This window comes from Microtus oregoni, unplaced genomic scaffold (genome assembly GCF_018167655.1).
Source record: "Microtus oregoni isolate MIOR12 unplaced genomic scaffold, Mior012 000013F_ref0000133, whole genome shotgun sequence".
Taxonomy (NCBI): Eukaryota; Metazoa; Chordata; class Mammalia; order Rodentia; family Cricetidae; genus Microtus; species Microtus oregoni.
In genome coordinates, this window is record NW_024543072.1 from 46936213 (window position 1) to 46957616 (window position 21404).

The 21404-nt window shown below is 44.6% G+C and overlaps 1 protein-coding gene across 1 annotated transcript in view; it reads right to left on the reverse strand.

Annotated features, from left to right (window-relative positions):
• Positions 1–1272: 1272 nt before the first annotated feature.
• Niban1 (niban apoptosis regulator 1) overlaps positions 1273–21404 on the reverse strand; it is a 154335-nt gene continuing 134203 nt past the window's right edge. The window contains exons 12-14 of the mRNA XM_041663074.1: positions 20527–20634; positions 7486–7597; positions 1273–5608 (exon numbers count right to left, since the gene is read on the reverse strand). Coding sequence (XP_041519008.1) covers positions 4506–5608; positions 7486–7597; positions 20527–20634 — 1323 coding nt within the window. The 3' untranslated portion in view covers positions 1273–4505. The remainder of the gene's footprint in view (positions 5609–7485; positions 7598–20526; positions 20635–21404) is intronic.

Here is a 21404-nt window from a genome sequence, read left to right on the forward strand (position 1 = left end):
AAATAGGATAACCAGAGGTGGCTCAGTAAATTAGGGTCAAAGTTCATCTGCTGGGTGCTATGGGAACAGAGTGGAGGGTATATCCTGACTGGTCCTGATTCTTCCTGGCCAGCTGGAGGAAGGAATATCAGCTGCTTTTGCTAGGTGAAAAATGTGGCAAAGATTCTGAGCTGTTCAAGCAGAGGCAGGTCCAAGGGACTGCTCCCAAGACCTCCATGTGTCTTCCCTAGGTCACTACAGCCAATAACCATGTCGTCTAAGAAGGACCTGTGAGCAGAGTTTTAAATCAAACACTCCCACCCCCCAACTCCCATATAATGAATGTCTCTAAATAAAAAACCCTGGAGAGGTCATTCTAGACGACCTTTACACCCCGGAAGCTTGTTAGGTGAGCAGAGGGAAGGAGTGAGGAAGTGTCAACCATTTTGAGTGCTCCCATCCCTACTGGACTTGATATCACTACTGCAGGGTCATGTCATTAGTGGAAACCAATGCGAGCTCTAGGTTCTCCCTGGCAAGCTCCCTCCTGAAAATCTGAGTTTGGTGATGACAAGGGTCCTGCCCGCCGCAGCCACTACTAGCTTCCTACCATTCGCTTCAGCGTCGGCCTCAAAGAGACGCACAGCGACTGTTCTGTGGACAAGCAGATTCACGGATAGATGAGCAACTGCAAATGTTGGTAAGTAAACACGGTCTTATCTGTAGTTACAGAAGAAGAAATGGTTTACTCAGTCTCGCCCACTGAAAATATACTTACGTTTGAACAGCCGTTCAACTACATCAAGAGTTGCTGCCCACTGCTGGACTGTGGATGCAATCCAGTGCCCTGAACAACAAGCTTGTGTGTCATCAGAGCAGAATTTCAGTGGACATTACGTGGTGCCCAGCAGATTTCTCCCTGACAACAGGGAAGCCTCCGAAGCCAGCAAGGGGGACTCACTTTTGCATTTCTTCTTGTTTGCTTGCTTTTCAAGACGAGGTTTCTCTTTGTAACGGCGGTGGCTGTCCTGGAACTCTCTCTGTAGACCGGGCTGGCCTCAAACTCAGAGATCCTCCTGCCTCTACCCTGCCCCCAAGTGCTGGGACTAAAGACTTGCAACACTACCGCCCGGCTTCTTTTTTTTTTTTTTTTTTTTTTTTTTTTTTTTTTTTTTTTTGATTTTCACCTTTTCGTTCCTAAGGACTGTTCCTTGCAGCTCCAGTAGGGCTTTTGCTTAAAAGATGAAGCAAGCCCCATCCCAAATAAAAGGCATCTGGACGGCCCTTCAGGGATGAATGTTTTATTGGAATACAGGCACTTGGCAGAGTAAATACATGGTTACAAAGTGTTTTCAGGTTACTGGCTTTGTATAATGAATGCAAAAATAAAACCACAGTGTAGAATTCTTTTTCACCAAGTCCCAGACTTGAGAAAGCAAATCCCTGGTCATGTGTGTCCATGGTAAAGAAGGCTCGTGGCACTGGCATTTCTCGCATGGTGAAACTCATATGGTTTAAGACTCTGAGTCAATAATGTCATTCCTTCTGCCATATTGAAATGACTGACGGCTTAGCACTTGTCACATAACTTTTACCCCCAACCTTGGGTTAAAAGAGGACCTCCAGCCTGCTAGGCCAGCACTCCATCTGAAACCATACCCTCAGGTCACACTTTACAAAAATAACAAGTTAAAAATTCCTATTTGTCTGGGAGGAGTGTGAAATCCTCTGAAGTCATTGGCTTTAATCTGAAGAGTTACACGGGCAAACGTGAGGATCCGTCTAATAAAATCTACAGAAGATCAAACCTGATGGCCTGCTATTCTCCACACCCAACCTCTTTGAAAACGACAACCAGAAAGTTTGTGTGTTTGTGTGCATGCACTCGTGTGTGTGTGTGTGTGTGTGTGTGTGTGGTTAATTCATCATTCCATACACTGTGCCAAGTCACACAGGACAAAATGACAAGTCTTTTTTTTTTTTCAAGAAAAAATATTCTTTGTGAAAGGTCAGTAGGTAGAATAACTGGTTTAAATTGGAGTCTTGGCCAAGGACCAGGAGTCTGTAACAACTTTGACCAAGGCAGAGATTTGCCCGTTCAGATCACCAGCACCTTGCCTCCCATGGAGGCATCAAGACACACACAAATATGAAAGCGAGAGAAGCTTTGGACATGTCACCACCCACACAGACTACTTGGATGCACTGCAGGTTCCGCACCCATCTCCCAATGGACCAGCTGCCTTGCCTATCTTGGAGAACTTGGCAGTGTGAAACATGCATGGAAGGGTTCTTGGTGTTCTCTACGATGTCTTGCCCCTTAGTGCCTATTCCTCTCTGGCCTTCCTGATGGGCCCCAGCTCTCATCCAGTAGCATGAACTCTTGATTACAATTAGCTTCTCATGGGGTGAGCAAAAGTGGGGAAGATGCGGGGTTCTGGCGTGGGGCTGGCATGAGCTGGGACTCCGTGATAGCCACGGCTCCCCGAGAAAGAAGGGCAGTGTTTGTGCGGTTAGACACTGTTTTCTTGGCTCCTCTACCTTGCTGGGCAGTGCTGATGGCCATTTGGCCATCTGCCCCTTTAGCATTGGACTTTATTTATGGGAAGATGCAACAAGGTCAGAAAGTTAATGAAAAACCTCTCCCTGTCTAAAAGCAAGCCCCAAATAGCCCCTGCACAGGGCTGTGCCAGGTGTTCGGTTCCCACGTTTCCGGAGCAGTGTGAAACTCGTCAGTCCATGTGCTCGGCCCTGGGATGTTAGAGTTACTGGGCATGCAGGAAGCCATCACTCAAGGCTGTGAGTTTCCATCAGAAAGAACAAATGATAACTAATCCCTAATCTCAGTCCTTGAAGAAAGGAGGCTGTGGAAAAGACAAGAAGGAAACACAATTTTGGCCCAGCATGCTGAAGGCCAGGGACCACGGGAGATTGGCCGTAGCTTCCTTCCTTAATGTTGAGCTACCTCATGGACACCAAGTACAGACGTTCTATGAGAAGGTGAAATGATTCAATATGAGACCACACTGAGGTGATTATTACTCATCCTTTATGACTTGGAAATCCCAGAAATGCTTTGTGGAAGAGGTTGGAGGAGGGGGAGGTCAGTAGCTAAATTCCTGCTCGAATGGCTGAAGTGTGGGATGATGTCTCTGAAGGAGATGCTTGACGGCCATGGCTGAAAGCAAACTCCAAAGACCGAGTGTGAGGCACTGATGCTAACACGTGAAAGGGGCTTCCGTCCCGCAGCTTTCAGGGAACCAGCTGAGAATTCTCTGAGACACAGGAAGTACACCCCATGGCAGCTGAGTCCACTCATCCCTTATACCAACAGTTCCAGGCTGTACTCTACTTTAAAGGAGAATTCTTTTCTGTTTCCTTCAGAAAGAACAGTGGTCTTTCTTTTTATTATGGTATGCCCAGGCTTGGTACCTGATAGGGTACCTAAGAAATTCATTTACTGAACGATCAAGCAATGTCTACCTTTGGTGATGTCTTTGGCAATGACATAAACTTGAGTGATTTCATTCATTCCTTTGTTCATTCATACATTCACTTGTTCCCTTCTGAAAATAAACCAGGACTGTATAAACGGAGTGAAGGCGCTCATGGTTTGAAACTTAAAAATTGAAAGAAACCCCCCCCTTTTTTTTTCTAGACTAAATTCTCATGAACCCTTTAATTTATAGGAAGCAAAACACCTAACCTTTTGTTTATTACTCTGCCTAACAGAGCATGCACTAGCTGCTCAAGTAATGTCTGTGGAACTGGTAGGTTTTGAGTTAGAAAACTTAGCCACACACTTTGCACAACCTAAGGCTGGTCGTGCTGGTGAAATCTCTGGCCCCATCTGATTTTGCTTAAAAGATGATTAATTCATATAAGTCAACAAAATTAACCAACAAGGAATTGATGGCAGGATTAGGAACAGGGCTCCTCAATCGTTCCACAGACCCTCCACCTTGGAATTTTGTCAGCATCGCCTGAGATCTACCAGCCATAGCTGACTAGGCATTTCATAGGACAGGGGTGGCTGGTGTTCACGACTTCCTCTTTCTTGTGACCTGGTAAGGGACAAACGTCACTTAAGAGGCAGTGAAGCTGACACGCAAAGCTGGAGTCAGGGTAGACCTTTGCACTCTTGCTGAAAATACCTCAAAGTGTGATCCCAAATTTGTGGCACATTTCAGTGAAGAGAATATGGAGGTGCCAGGTCCTGCTCTTTTAGTCTCTGCCGCAGTAGTGCTCCTTCTCTGGAGCCCTTTTAACTGCGTTGCACCCCAATACTCCAATTCTCTCATCATTTCTACTAAGATGCTAAAAGCAATCATTTACAGGGAGCAATTCAGCTCCCCAGAGTTGGCCTCAGTGTTCACACCCTGTTTACATTTCCTCTGGATTTATCATTCGAATTAAGGAAATAGTTCGTTTTTAGCAACCCACATGCAATCCCCTATGGATGGATACCTGTAACTAAAACCCTTTGACTGGCAGTTTTAAAGGGGAACCTACAGTCAAGTTGTTTCCTAGCACTCCTCTGAGGGTTGTTCCGGGGAGCTCACTTCGTAATTACTCACATCTGGGCTGCCGCTGCCTGGAGCATCCTCTACCACCCACTGGCAGCTATGCACCTGGGCAGCACTGGCTGGTTCTGTATCCACAGCAAGGGCTGGGCTACCGTTCCCTCCCAGCACTTCTTGATCCCCAGAGACCTCATTCCTCTCCACAGAACAGACGGGATTAGAATTTAATGCGGCATCTTCTTTCAGCGTGACTGCCGCGGCATGCACGGCCTCGCCTCCTGCATGGGTGGTCTCCTGCGTGGAAACCATGGCTGGCAGCACCTTCTCAGTGGGCTCTGGAGCCTCAGGCAGCTCCCCTAAGGGACCCAGACAACTGGTGTCCTCAGGGAGCCCCCCATCAGAGGACTGAGAGGTAGGGATGCTGGCCTCTAGCAATGTCCCCGAGTCCATTCCAGGAACTTCAACTTCCAAAGGAGTAGGATGGGCCTCCTCTCGGACTTCACTTTCTTCACGGTTGTCCTGCTGCATGGCAGCTGTCTGGCTGTCTTCTTCTTTTTCATTTTCTGGGGGAACAGGTGTCCCTTCGAGCATATCGTTTTCCATCACGGGGGCAGACTCCACGGACACGGTCACAGTCAACAACTCTTTCAGCTCTTTCAAGGACCCTGGAGTGGTGATGGACTCTGGCCTGTCACAGGTTGACTCTTCATTTCTAAGGGTCTCCCCACCTTCTGCCTCCGGTGCGTGTGAGCTGAGAGGTCCTGCTGTATCCTCCGCAGTGAGAGCACTCCCTGCAGAGCTCACCACACTGGACACAGTCTCCTGCCCATCCCCACCTGAAGGAGGACTGGACTCAGGGATGGGAGTACTTTCTTCTCCGGCCAGTGAGTCAGGCATCACAGGCTGCTGCTTCTTTTCCTCTGGCTCCTGGAACACTTCATTGTCTGGAGCTCCTGGGGGAATGGCAGATACTCTTCTGGCTGGACTGGCCTGGTTTGACCCCATGGAGGTTTTGAGATCTGTCAGGCTAGATACACTTTCACTGGGCAAGGCCATGTTGTCTTCAAATAAATTGTGTTTCTTCAAGATAGCCGCCTCTGTTATCACTGGGAGAAACCAAAGAGCAAGACATGGCATTAACACTCTGCCAAGCTAACCCAGATGTTCTGATTTTATCCGGAAGTCAATCGTTCCTGCCAGCTCCTCTGACTCTTCAAATTCTTAGCTTCAAGACCCAGCTTAGGACAAACCTGTAGTAATGTTTTGTTTACGTTTTTACAAATAAAGCTTGCCTGAAGATCAGAGTGCAGAGCTAAGTCACTAGAGGCCAGGCAGTGGTGGCACACATCTTTAATCCCAGTGTTTGGGAGTCACACACCTTTAATCTCAGCACTAGGGAGGTAGAGACAAGAGCGATATGGCTGGGTGGAGAGAGGAGTATAAAGGAGAAGAGAGAAGAACTCACTGGAGTGTGGAGTCTGAGATGTGATGGAGATACAGTGCAGTCTAGGCAGTCTTCAGTGTGAGCATTAGTGGAGGTAAAAAGTCTCTCTAGTGGCTGGCTGCCTTGCTTCTCTGATCTCTGAGCTTTCACCCCTTAATATCTGATTCTGGGTTTTTATTAAGAGCAAACCAGCCTCTTCCAGGTAGCCTTTCCTGATGATCAAAACCTGCAAACTTCCCAGACTCCGAATCTTGGTAGCATTCATTCACAAATTTCTTCAACCAAGAAACCCTTGCCAGGTACCTCATCTGAGGCCAGCATTAATTCAGGAGAATAAAATAAAGCCTTGGCTTTCTAAGGGCTCGAAGTCTAGATATAAGAGTCCCATATACATCGGTGTCACCAGCTGCTAAGATGGGGGGTGAGTTTGGAACTCCACTGTGACAGGGGCCGACTTTCCACTTCCTTGTTTTGTCTGATTATATAGTGGGTATTCATTGCTAAGTGTACAGCTGAGAGAGCCTGTTTGGCCTGGAGTGTTTAAGATTAGCATTTATATGCACCAATCTCAGTCTCAAAGGCATGGAGGGGAACCAAGAAAGTAACAACAGTAACAATAGTGCCTGACCATTTGCCCACGGACCTCTGTGCAGGGTCGTAGTGTCTGGCAGAGACAGAATGGCTAAGGGCAGTGAGCATGTTTTTTCAGCAGCTGGCATTTGTGTCTGCTCTGACAGATGGCATCTCACAGCAGGTTTCAGGCAGAGGAGAGATTGTGGAGGAGAGGAATCTCCTTCCAGCTTACTTAGACAGGTCTGTGGCAGGCTGTTCACGACCTTTGTGCAGACGCCATGTCAACACCTTTGCCTTCCTCATCTGGGACCCCTTGTGATTAGCTACTGTGACCTGAGGCTTGTGCTAGCCCAGTTCTCTTGTTGGAGGAGGTGTTTTAGTAATGAACACTAAATAAGTTTCACTCCCACAGACAGATGGCAGTCTCCTCCAAAGTATTTTCAATGTATAGCTATTCACAGTGTAATCCTAGACCGGGCCCCATTACCCAGCGCAGCAAATGCCAGCCTCCTAAAGAGGCTCTTGGAGTGCCAAGCCATTGTCCTGGGTCTCCGGCTGAGTGGAGGGGAGGAATCTGCTGAGAGAGCAATTGTTGGGCCCTGATGCTGGAGTCACCTCTGTTCAGCTGTGAAAGTCTTTTGCTGTTCTGACACAGAGTGGCAAAGACAGATCAGGACAGACCCTCAGTTCAGTCCCACTAAGCCCTGATTTCTTTCTTCTTCAGTGGTAAAGCCCGAACTTGCAGAATTCACGCTTGCATTGAAAGGGGACTCTCATGGGCACATGGTGCACACCTCGAGGATGCACAGTTGAGGTTGGTCCTTTCTGTCTGCCTGTCCTCACTGTCCCCCTGTGCATCAGACTCAGCTGCAGCTCTTCCTCATTCTCACCTTCCAGTCTCCCTGAGTTATTTCAGGAGTGTTTCCCATTGAGCATCCCCTCCGGGGCAGGACAAGTCATCCTTACCTTTCAGGGTTTCGTCAAGGAGGATCTGATACAAAATCTCTTCATAGACGTTCTCAACATGAATCATATTGGTATGATCTGCGAAGATGAACTGCTCATATTTCTGAAGCTCCTGGAGAGTGAGAGATAAAAGGATGAAGAAGAAAAGATTAATATCAGAGGAGCGCGCAAGGCCAAGTCACAGTGAAATTCCATCTCACGCTATCAGAATGGCAAAAAAAAAAAAAAAGTCAAATGCTGGTGAGGGTGTGGAGAAAAGGGGAACCTCATACGTGGCTGGTAGGTATGGGAGCTCAGTGAAGCATTATTTACATTAGTATGGACTTCCTGGGAAAACTAAAATTAGACCTACCGTGTAATCCAGCTACCACTCCAAGATATGGAACCAACCTACATGCCCATCAACACATGAATGAATAAAGAAAATTGATGTGGGGTTCCCCTCTGTATGCTGTAAGTATGCTTTATTTCCATTGGTTAATAAAGAATCTGCTTCTGCCTATGGCAGAGCAGATTAAAGTCAGGCGGGAAATCTGAACAGAAATATATAGAGAGAGTAGGCAGAGTCAGGGAGAAACCATGTAGCTGCCCAAGAAGCGAAAGGTAACAAGCTACGAGTCTTGTGGTAAAATATAAAATAATAGAAATAGGTTAATTTAAGACATAAGAGCCCGAGTCCTTGGCCAAAAAGTATTGTAATTAATATAGTTCTTATGTGATTATTTGGGTCTGGGTGGCTGGGAAACTAAAGTGCAGTCTCCATCTACAAAATGGTGCCCACCATCTGGGGCATGGATCCATATAAGATGTAAAAAAACCTTAAAAAAAAAAAAAAGAAAGAGGGGCTGGAGAGATGGCTCAGTGGTTAAGAGCATTGCCTGCTCTTCCAAAGGTCCTGAGTTCAATTCCCAGCAACCACATGGTGGCTCACAACCATATGTAAGGAGGTCTGGCGCCCTCTTCTGGCCTTCAGGCATACAGACAGAATATTGTATACAAAATAAATAAATTTAAAAGAGAGAGAGAGAGAGAGAGAGAGAGAGAGAGAGAGAGAGAGAGAGAGCACTTCTCGGCCCACAAAAACAGGAGCCAAGCATAGCTTCTTGGTAGCAGCACCCCCCCCCAAGACTGGCTCTGTTTGCTAGCCACAAGCAGAGGTGCAGCTTCTTCTTTAAGAGACAGCTTCCTGGTTCATACTGGCCATATGACCGGCTCTGGCTCTTTCAGGAGGTCCCAATATAGAGCATTTAAATGGAGTATGTGAGCAGAGTGCTACAAGTTGCTTAATGGGGACACAGACCCACTGTGTCCCTGGAGCTGGGACAGTGATCATGTCTTGCAGAGGCAGTGAATATACCTTCACTGTGTTGGACAGGGTAGAGCCAACAGGCAAAGCTTCAGCATTAGTCTGAGCTATGACCTCTTAGCATTAAAAAAAAATTCTCCTGCCGGGCGATGGTGGCGCACGCCTTTAATCCCAGCACTCGGGAGGCAGAGGCAGGCGGATCTCTGTGAGTTCGAGACCAGCCTGGTCTACAGAGCTAGTTCCAGGACAGGCTCCAAAGCCACAGAGAAACCCTGTCTCGAAAAACCAAAAAAAAAAAAAAAAAAAAATTCTCCTGATCAGAAAGGATTACAAATATATTAATATGACAGATTTAGGAAAAAAAAAGAACTCTGAATGGGTCACAGTGTTGGATAAATATACATAGGCTTATGAGAAAGAAGAAAGAGTACAAAAAGTCATAGATTAAAGGAGTAAAGATAAAAAAATAAATATTAAAAGGTAATAGAGTAAAAAAAGTAAGCCATGGAAAGATGGCATATACACAGAGAGTCTAGATTATGCATTTTATTGTGCTTTCTTTGAATTTTCTGACTGCAGGGAGACATTTGATTTTGAGGGTTTAACTATCTGTTGTCAACTCTTCAAAGACTCCAGAAGGATATAATATTATCTAATTAAACAGGAAGTGCACTGTTAGCAACTTCCAAAGTTCTAGAATTGACAGAGATATCTTGCTGCCTGAACAGTCACTCAAACTTCTTCTGTAACACTGGGACATCCATCTTCAGCCTACAGGCTTATAATATCCAGCAGACTTTTCAATAAGTTAAACCAACACATATATATTTTAAAAGTATCTTGACTTCAAAATTTGAGCCTAATAATATGTTACTTTGGAGAAGAGGTTGGGCTTTTTGTTTCTGGAAGGAACCTATGGATTCCTTCCAGAATAATGTGGCTTGATAAAACAAGAACTCCCTAAAAGGTCTTCATGAAACCTAAAAATACTTTGCCCAACAAACAGCAAGAAGCAGTTTGGAGAAAACAACACACAGATTCCCCAAGTGATTGTTTATAAATGTTTGTTTTCATTTACAGGGGGATGTGATATAGAGATAAATACTTTGCATTGGTATGAATCTTAGTCTATTGATGCAAATTTAAGGTTGATTTTGTTACACTGTGTATATGAATTTCTGCTCTTGTTTAAGGTATTGTATTTGTGCAGCTTGTTTAAAATATAATATATAATTAAGAAATATGGATTAACAGATAGTCATATATAATAGTCAAACCATAGCCATGTTAGTTGGGTTTTCCAGATATACAGGAATATATTTCAGATGGTATTCTTCAAACCTTTCAAAGACCTACAGAATATGGCATTTAAAATGTTTTAAGAACTTAGACTTTTCTCAACAATGAGATATATCTGTTCCTGAGAGCACCAATTTACTTCAGAGATGATGGGCACTGAAGAAATTCCTTATGGAGTTTGCTGTCGTTGTGGCAAGATTAGCCATTTGGGCAAGAAACTGCTATCTCTTAGACTGCTTGACAGTATGTTGTATAAACTGGACATGAAGGACCCACAGGAAAAGGACCAGTGAACTTTGCCAGACTGAAAAAGGTGGGATGGTACTTTAGGATTCACAGAAGAAATTGCCAGACATTCTGCAGGACACAGAAGAAAGCAACTGATGAATTTTGCCAATACAAGGCAGAACAGATCATCAAATCTCCTGCTTCATTGAAAAGTCTGCTGGATATTATAAGCCTGTAGGCTGAAGATGGATGTCCCAATGTTACAGAAGAAGTTTGAGTGACTGTTCAGGCAGCAAGATATCTCTGTCAATTCTAGAACTTTGGAAGTTGCTAACAGTGCACTTCCTGTTTAATTAGATAATATTATATCCTTCTGGAGTCTTTGAAGAGTTGACAACAGATAGTTATAGTTTTCCTTAGTTATAATAAAAGATAAATTAGATATGATGTTAAAATTAAAACCTTCCTTTATATTTAGACAAAAAAGGGGAGGTGATGTAGGATTCCCCTCTATATACTGTGAATATTATTTTAATGGTTAATAAAGAAGCTACTTCAGCCTATGGCAGGGCAGAATTAAGCCAGGTAGGAAATCCAAACAGAAATATATAGAGAGAGTAGGCAGAGTCAGGAAGAAACCACGTAGCTGCTTTAGGAGGCAGATGCCATGTAGCTGCCGAAGAAGCAAGAGGTAACAAACCACAAGCTTTGTAGTAAAATATAGAATAATTTAAGATATAAGAGCTAAATTATACACCTGAGTCATTGGCAAAACAGTGTTGTAATTAATATAGTTGTTATATGATTATTTGGGTCTGGGAAGCTGGGAAATTAAAGCGCAATCTCCGTCTACAGGAAATGTGGTAGATACACAATAAATGGAAGTATGTCATATGCAGGAAAATGGATCAAATGGAGATAAGTAAAATTTCCAGACCCATAAAGACAAGTATCACCTATTTTCTCTCACATACAGAATCCAAATTTAGGAAAAATCCTAAAAAGAGACATAAAAGCAGAAGGAAGACTATTTGGAAAGAAGATTGGCAGGAGAGAAGAGTGGGGACAAGGAAGGATGATGGTGTGAGAATACCTAAAATACATTATGATCACAGATGAAAAGAAAAAGAAAACCATTATTTTTATAATTAGTGTCTAATACTGATAACAGAAAAATACAAGTTGCCTATTTTCAAGAGACAAGGAAATGTTGACTCCCACTTAACTTAACACCTCCTTGTAGAAGAGCAGGGGGACAGCAACTGGTCCTGACAGTTAAAGATGCTGAGATAACAATGCAGCCAATGTCTTCTCTTTGCCTGTGGCCTATGTGCTAAGCACCTTGCACTGTTAACTGTGGTAAGGGGACACTCAGTCATTGATCATCCCCATCCTTTTCTGTGCACAGGGAATACATCCTTTGTACTTTAAATGGGAAAAGAGCAGAGTTGCGTGTGTGTGTGTGTGTGTGTGTGTGTGTGTTTTCAGTTGTCTCAAGGCATTGTTTACATTAGTTTAGACCTTCTTGGAAAACCTAAAATTAGAACTACCACAGAATTACGTAGGCATCACATCCTCTTTTTCTTTATAATAACCAAAGTTTCCATCTTCATTTTTTTTATCTGATGCAAACAGTACTTTACCAAAGTAAAAGTTACATGCAGTAAAATGTAGAATTTAAAAGTGTAGCTAGATGACTTTAACTATAAATATATTCATGTGACCATAACCCAGGTCCTCTTCCAGCCCACACCTCTCCAAGAGATAAAGCACAGTCTGACATCTGTTGAGTTTTGGTTTGAGTTTTGCATGTAAACAAAACCATGTATTGGCTTGTGTTTGCTTTTAAAACTTTTTCTACTTTGCTACATGGGTCAGCAGCTCATTCCTCTTTATTGATAAACATCATTCACTACATAGATAAGTTGGAATTGTTCATCCATACTCATTTGACATTGATTGTTGTGATTTGGATAAGAATGGCTCCCATATGGTGTAGGAAGTCCTTCTATCTATGTATCGCTTTTATTGGTCAATGAATAAATCTGTTTCAACAGAATAGGGCAAGCCGGAGTTCCAAGCAAATGGAGGAGGAGAGAGTAGTTGTAGGCGGAGTCAGCGAGAAGCCATGTAGTTGCTGCAGGGGACAGATGACTGTGTTGGAGCCTGCTGGTAGGCTATGACCTCGTGGTGGTGCACAGATTAATGGAGATGGGTTTAAGATATAAGAGTAAGCCAAAAATACACTTAAGCTATTGGCCAGACAGTATTGCAAATAATATAGTTTCTGTGTGATTATTTCATGGTCTGGGCAGCTGGGAACAAACAAGTGGGTTCCACCTATACCCATAGGGTCATATATTTGAATGCTTAATCACCAAGGATTGGCACCATTTGATAAGAAATAGGAAGTATGGCCTTCTTAGAGGAAGTGTGACACTTGGGGTTAGGCTTTAAGGTTTTAAAAGTCTACAGCAGGCTCAGTCTCTTTCTGTCTGTGTCTGTCTCTTTGTCTTTGTCTGTCTGTCTCTCTATCTCTCTGCCTATGGAGAAGGAAGTAGCTCTCAAATACTTCCTCAGCACCATGCTGGCCTACATGTTGCCATGTTCCCTGCCATGGTGACAACAGACTAAACCTCTGAAACTGTAAGCAATCCCCCAATTACATGTTTTCTTTTATAAATTGCTTTGGTCATGGTGTCTCGTCACAGCAATGGGATGATGATTAAGATACTGACTTTTTAATTAATGAACATTTGTGTGTACATTTTATTCTGTATGGGCAACTTAAGAACCACTTTATCTTAGGTAGACACCTAGAAATAAGATGTAGATATATGTTCAACATCATTAGCCCAGAAGCCCCTTTCTAGTTGAGAACCCAAGGATTCTGTCTTCCTCTTCACCTGGCACTGATGAATTCCAAGACAGCTCAAATATGATACAAAAATCCCTCGACTTTCCCAGCCTCCCAAAGGCTTCCAAATGCCTTGTTACCAGCATGAAGACCAAGCAGGGATAAATAAATAAATGCTAGAGATGAATTCAGTGATCCAGGCACTTGATAGTACTGAAGAGAGGGGCTCCCTTAGGGAACCAAGGACTTGGCAGAGGGAGTTGATGCCTTTTAGTCTGATGGCAGCTTTCACCGCTGAGACACAGGGGTGGCCGTGGGCCTGGATTTTAGGGTTCCACCAATGCAAGGCAATAGGGCTCATTTATGTCTACCTGAGAAGAAGGGTGGAAGACCGAGGAGACACAAGCATCAGTGATCTCTAGAGCTGTAACAGACGGAAGGGGCACTGCCCAGGACACACTGCTCATGGGAGCCTGGGTAAGCAGGATGCCACTCTGAAGCTGTCTTTACTCCTATCACACAAGGAGAGCAAGCTCAGGCCTCTGCACCCCTTGTCTCTCACTCCCCTGTCACTCATCCACTGGCCCCAAGTGAACGACCGAGCTCAGCTAGGGATGCTGCTACCTTCCCTAGAAGCTGCTTCCCTGTGCAGCCACCGTAGTGTTCTCACATGGAATCTGCCTCTATACTGTGAACTCCAGGGCAGCAGGGACGGCAACCTGGATCATATACTGTACATGCCACAGTACCTGGATCATGTTTCACACATTTTGGGGGTATGTTTGATGAATAAATAGAAAACATATTTTCATCTAGTTAAATAATTCTGTGGGAAGGGAACAGAGGCGTATTTTATGTTTCTAGGATGTGTCTAATTTTACAATGCACATCTTCCATGATGAGACAATTGAACTGGATCAGATGCTTAATTTTTCTGGATCAACTAAAATGGAATATTGACATGGAAATTTGGAGGGTGGTTAAGAAAAGGAAAATGCTACCATAGGCAACCCTAATGCATAGCTAGGGTAGAGTGGAATGTCGCAGATCTAGGGAACTGCTGCTGGAAGAACTAAGGAGAGCTCACTTAGGAAAATAAGGGCTTCTATGGGGCAGACAATCCTCTCCTATATCTGCCTATAAACCTGGGGTTCCCAAAAGCTCTGACACCGATAGAATGCCCTATATCACTGAAAACGTAGGGCCACAGGCTCTTTTGAAAGCAATCTCTCTCAACTAAAAATGGCAAGATCTGTGGCTGGGGGGAATGGCTCATTGAATAAAACATCATTTTTTGCCTATATTTAGGTCCCTATCACCCAATAAAAGCAGGGGGAGGAGGCGGGGCATTGGACTGCCTGTAAACCCAGTGCTGAGGAAGCAGAGACAGGGTTCCTAGGCCAGGTTGGCTACATGGACTTGCTGATTAGCAAGCTCCAGGTTCAGTGAGATAGAGGAAGATATTCTGTGTCAGTCTTTGGCCTATACACACACAAACATACTTGAAAATATACGTGCACCCACAATCGCAAAAATGCTTGTATATCTCACACACACACACACACACACACACACCACGCATACAGATGCAAAAACCAAACATACCTGCAAGAGGGGCATAAATCGGGCACATTTCAGTCCTCTCATGTTAAGAAACAGAGGGCCAGAAAGAAGGGGAGCCTCTTCCCACCCCCTCTCATGAAGAAGGTAGCGGTAAGATACGCCTCCACACTTCCCTTGGGAGGGAAAATACATATTAAGTAGCATCTCTGTGTGAAGACACATTCCGAGGTAGATTAGTAATCCTTCAGGCTGCTATCATCCATCACATATGGCCAGGGCACCCACACAGACCAATTCCTTTCTCCTTTGGTTCTCTCAGATCCTTCCCACCAAAGAAATACTCCAGGAATAAATACAAGGCTGACTATGCCAATGGTTATCTGAAGAAGAAAAAAAAAACCAGCATTTATAGAATAGGAAAACAATCAGAGAAAATTCCACAGTACACTAACTTACACAAAGGATTTTAATGTTCAGTGCTTGGAGAGTCTCCAAGCTGTCAAAAAGCCATTTAAAAATTCTTGGATGCATTTTTTTTTTACTCCAAGGGAGAATGGGCCTTGAAAATGGCCAGGCTCCTCAGTAATTTTTTGGAACATGGAAGCAGTCATAGTAATAGTTGCAGGAGAGGTTGCTGCCATTTGCGGAGAGCCAGCTGTGTCATAGGTAAGTACTAACCGGATTCAGCTGGTGATAACTGGCTTCAAGACCTTGGGCCTGCTATTCAACCACTTAGCTTCCCTCTTTAGCCCTGTGAGGATGTGAATAGTCTCTTGCCTCCTCCAAGGTCATTTTGATGATTGATAGGAAATGTTTAACACTGTCATTCACTGCCTGGTGTATGATATGAACCTAACCAGATGGCAAATGTATCATCCTAATTTCTCATTCTTGGGGCACACAATACAAGCCAGGTGTGAAGGTGTAATTTTAGCATGGCAGGGTGCTAAGCCTGATGGATCGCCTGGGCTACATAGCCAGGTACTGTCAAAACAAAGGAGAGCTGAGATTAAAAGAAAAAAAAGAAGACACGTATTGTAATGGTCTATCCTGTCCCTTTAAGAGGCAAGCCCCACCCACTCCCTGCCCCATCCACTGAGGCAAGCAGTTCTTCCTTCTGCTTCCAGCCTGAGTCCCTTTCTTTCCTTTCCATCTCTATCCTGAAGAGGCAGCTTCTGCCTCTCTCCACTTATCCCCTTCCCCACTGTTTCTCTTTCTTTCTCTGTCTCTGACTCTCTCTCTCTGCTGGTCTCCCTTCTCCCTTTCCCCCTTTCCCTTACCTCTCCATAACCCACTAAATAAATGCCCACTTTCTCTGCATGGCATGCCTAATAGGTCTCTGTCTCTCATCCACTACACAGCTCCCTGCTTGGAATCAGCTGCCTTTGTGGCCCACCATGGTCTTGGGGCCCACTGGCCTTTGTGTTCTGCCGCTGTACCCCTCAGGGAACAACAGTGCTTTACTTTTACCATAACACTGGTGCTTGTGACTTGGCCACCTTTCTCCACATTCCCTGCTGCCCACAGACAGGCTGGCTGAGGAAACGGGGAACAACTGCTCTGCCTAAACACCGACCACTACACACACCAGCAGCTTCAGTGGTGGGTTTTCCCCTTCCAGTCAGTCAACCACAGCCTTCACGGCTACAGTTGAGTCCTTCACTGGCATTCATTTCTGGTTGCTTCCCATAGCTAAAAAACGTGATCAGACAACCCAGGGTAGTCCATCTGTGCTAGCACTGCACATGCTGTATGGTGCATCCAATTTGGGGCCCAGGGTCCCTCAGATTTTTCTTTCTCTTTTCTCATAAGTGGTCCCTGCTGTGAGAGACCTCTTGGAGTGGCCTCTAGCCTTTCTGGCATCCGAGTCAGGCTTTAACACCCTACCTATAGAGAGAGGATGCTCTTCTACGGGCCCTGCGGGGTTCGTTCGCTGTTTTCAGCTATGGTATAAACCCTCAAACTATCAGCCACTGGCCTGCAAATGCTCTGCCAGTGTCCCACAGGCTCCACATTTCCTCAAACTCTCCCTGCTACCACTACCACTGGTCCCGTGGATTAGGTGGATCCTCGAGGCAGCTGTTTTCAATTCCAGCCTTTGCTGCCTGCCGTGGCTTGTTGCATGGCAGCTTGGCAACAGGGCAGATCACGCCTCTAGGTCTCTCTTGTTATTATGTTTAAAATTCCTGTGGCTCAAAAAAAAAAAGTGGCCTTTTCATACAACATGTGACCACCACCATTTTGACTGAGGTCAGGTGACCTCACTGCCATCTTAACTGACAGCCAGGTCAGGTGACCAAGTCCCACCACCTTTACTGAGGTATACCCTGCCTGGTCCCCTGGTTTTGTGCAGTGACATGCCTTTGGTAGGACCTACCAAGAGCATCCACTTAGTCCAATTCCTATTCTCCGTGTGCACGCACACACGCACATATAACTTAAATATACCTATGTTTACTGTTAAGTGTTATAATTGTCTGCCCATTATATCTCATTCCAGACTAACAAAGCAATAAGTCTCATGTTTTAAACTGGTATGTACTTTTAAGTTTCATACAAAAATACTTTATATTTAATCCAATCCTGTTTTAAAATATATTAAGCTGTTCTCTACTATTGTTAGTTCTGCTGTTAACCTTCTACTACAAGCAGTTTTTCTTCTTTCTGTCCTTTTACAACTATAAATCTTACCTGCTAAGTTGAGAGCCAGTACAGTTGAGCTTGTACTCAGCTCTCCAGGCAGATTCTACAGTGTAGTTATCTATACCTGGTAAACAGCCCTCAACTGCTCAGAGATCTGGGGAATATGGCATTTAAATATTTAATTATTAAAAAACTTTTCATAACAAAAAGAAACTGGTTGGCTCCTAGAAGCAGCACTCTACTTCCTCCAAAGAAGACAGAAGACAAATGGGCACAAAACAACATCCATCTGCAATTTGCTTCAACTGCTAAGCACTGACCTCTGGGCAAAACTGCCTTTCATCTAAACTAAAGATCTCTAGACAGTGGACAGAATCACTGGAATCGATAGCCTAGCTGCTCAGGTCAAGGTAGGCTTGTCTTCCTACAGGTTTCTTAGCCCACAGGATCTTCTGGAGCCCGGCAGGCCCTTCACTAAACAGCAAAAGAAAAATATGACCCTCATCAACCATGGGGGACCCTGAGGAGTAGCTCTAGGCATCAACTAAGTAAGTTCCCTGTCGTTTTTCAATCAATAACTCATGTAAAATTTTGTCCTTCTCAAAGATCTCTGATGCAGTTTGACAGCTGAGAGGTTTTGTCAGTTTAAAAGGACAACCTCACCAAACAAATTTCAGTAAAATACAAGTTATTAAGGTGTGTACCTGCAAGTTATAAAGGTGTGAGGACAAAGACAAGTTATCAAATTTCTCTCTCATGCTGCCTTTTATAATCTAAAAATACTTTTTATTTTGCAAAAAAATATTTGTCACAGTCATTCTGATATAAGTATGCTGCTGTTTAAAACTTATGTTTTCATAAACCCAAAAAATTCTTGTGAGTTCCAGGGAGCCAAATTAAAGGGTCCACCCCTCTCACTTCCCTGGTCCTAAAAAGTTTTTTTTTCCTAAACTTAACTTTGTACTCTGCTCCACCAATACCTTAAACAGGTATAATAGACACTAGACAGTTCCATACCACAAACACTGGACAGGAGCAAAGAGACCAGCTATGCCAGGATGTGACCAGCACCCAGCTTTCTCAAGTTCCCCCAAAGATGATGCCCACAAATAAGCAGGAAGCAGTCTTGAGACTCTGCAGTCCCAATTTCTTTAACCTGTTGTGCCTAACCTCCAGGCTTTTTATTATAAAAAAAAAAGAGAGAGAGAGAGAGAGATGGAAATGTGATGGCCTGCTCTGTCCCTTTAAGAGACAAGCCCCGCCCACTCCATCCCCCATCCACTGAGGCAAGCAGATCTTCCTTCTGCTTCTAGCCTGAGTTTCTCCCTTTTCCTTCTCTGTCTCTCTCCCTTCTCCCCACTTCTCCCCCTTTTCTCTCTGTTTCTCTTTCTCTCTGCCTCTCTCTCTGCTCTTCTCCCTTTACCCCTTCCCTCTTTTCCCTTTCCCATCTATAACCCACTAAATAAATACCCACTTTCTCTGCATGCTGTGCCTAATAGGTCTCTATCTCTCACCCGCCACGAGTCTCCCTGCCTGGGACTGGCTGCCTTTGTGGCCCACCACGGTCTCTTGGCCCGCTGCCCACTGCTGCCACTTGGGGACCTGCGGCATTTTATTTTTACCATAATACATACTATCATATGAATTTCATAAATGATGGACGTTGATCAAAACAAGTACAGGGGCTTTCCCGGAAGCCCAGAACTTACAGACAAGCCTTGAAGAAGCTCCAGACACTTCTTGTCTGTTGCTCTATCACACCTCATAGTCATGGCTGTCCTGCAGCCCCATGCTCACAACAGTTCATGTCAGATTTCAGTAAACTAAAGTTACGGAAGGTAGAAGAACAAACAGTCCTCTGTGCTCACAATGAAGATCTTTTCTGGGTGTAGTGGCCAACTTTTGGGGCACATGCTGAATAAGATTGACAATAAAATGGTAGAACATCCCATCTCCTTTGGCAATCCACCACAGCCCTTGCTTGGCTCAAGTCCTGTCATTGGCCTTTGAGATTTCCTGTAGTTTGGGAGTCAGAAATCCTGGGCTATGTGTGTGTGCATGGAGGCTGGAAAATGTGAGCCTGTTTCCACACTGACCAAAGGTCAGAGAGCTGGAACTTACCTCTAGTCCTTCAAGGTTATTGTGTTTCTACCTCAAACAAAAGTCCCACCTAGATTTAGAGCAGAGAGGTCTGCTCTGTTAAGGTTACTGTCAACAGGTGTGGCTAATAGCCCAGACCTTGTATTTCAGGAATAGAGAAAAAGATATGTTTCTATCTCAAAAGAAAGAAAGTCTACAGATCCCTTAAGGAGATAACTTTGGATTCCACCTAGGGAGTGGTTTACCTACAGAATGTTTCAGTCTAGGATGTGAGCATGACTTGTTTTGTTCTAGCAACTGAATGGTTAACTAAGGATTTAGCCTGTGCAGGGCAGTGGTGGCATACACCTTTGATTCCAGCATCAGGAGGCAGAGGCAGGCGGATCTCTGTGAGTTCAAGACCAGCCTGGTCTACAGAGCTAGTTCCAGGACAGGCTCCAAAGCCACAGAGAAACCCTGTCTTGAAAAACAAAACAAAACAAAAAAGGATGTAACCTTCAACTGGTTTGTTTATCTCCTTGTATCACGTTAATGCAGCTTTTGTCTTATTCTTTCCTTTTATGATCAGGGGTATTTTAAGCAATTGAAAATTAAGCTGGGGTAGATTCCAATACTCACTGGAACTCCCTTAAACTATTCTATATGTCTCTCCCTTTCATTATGTTCACTTGTGTCTTCATATTCTTTATTGTATTTCTAAATCCCCATGCCTCTACCCTGGCAAGAGGTATTTTTGCTGAGTCTGGTCCATGAGGTGTGTGTGTGTGTGTGTGTGTGTGTGTGTGTGTGTGTGTGTGTGCGTGCGCGCGTGCGCGCGCATATGTGTTGAAACATAGGCTTTGTCTATATATTTGTGCACCATCTCTGGCTGCAGTTGCACTACACAGTAGCGCTGAGAAAAAACGCCCACAAAACCTAAAACATCTACCTGACCACCAACAAAGAATTCACCAGCCCTCTGGTGTAGTCTAGTATTCGCCAGTGCAGGAGCCCAAAATAAATATTCAAACTTAAGCATCAAGCGGAACAGTGCCCGTTTCCTTACTGGTTTGCATGTGGACGCCAGTGCCTTCTGCAGGGTGGGCAGTGTGATTTGAATCAGTGCTTCCTGGAAGATCTTCTTCCGGATGGTGCTGCTGTCGTAATCATATTGCTGCGAACACAGAGATACACGCTAAGGAGCAGTTTTAATATGTAACTTTCACTGAAACAAGAAAACAAAACGCCCACCCAGTCATCTCCCTTCCTCAGCCCCCACTAATTTCTGAGGATTCTCATAAGTCTAGGGCCTCAGAAATCTCCTTCTGGAACTCTTGCATAGGCTGTGGAGTCATGATCCATGTCACCCACCCCTTCTACAAATATGGAAACTGAGGCAAGATCAAACCAAAGAAGTGATATGTTGTTATGTGACTCAAACTGGAGAGTGAGTTTGTGCTTCATTACCCCCGAGCTGGGTAGACACAGGGGAGTCATGGGCATCAGTTATGCTCTGTCCCGAAAGCAGGGTGGGTGGCTTTTAATAATGTCCACGAGGGGAGAGAAGACGTGACTTAAAGTTCCATCAACACAGCGAGCACACTGAACACCCCAAACTGGAGAGTGCGCAGCAGCGATGAGCGGTTCCAACAGAAACAGACCGGTGAGGACTAAAACATCCACCTGCAACTCACCAAAGAGTTCGCCCACCGCTCTCTGGTTTAGTCCAGGGCTCGAGAGTACAGAAGCGTAAAAGAGCACATTCAATCTTCAGAGTCAGCAAGAAGCCAGTTAGTGGTGACACATGCCTTTTATCCCAGCACTGGGAAGGCAGAGGCAGGGGGATCTCTGTGAGTTCGAGGCCAGCCTGGAACTCACAGGACAGGCCCCAAAGCTACTGAGAAACCCTGTCTCGAAAAGCCCAAAGGTGGGGAGGGGAAGAAA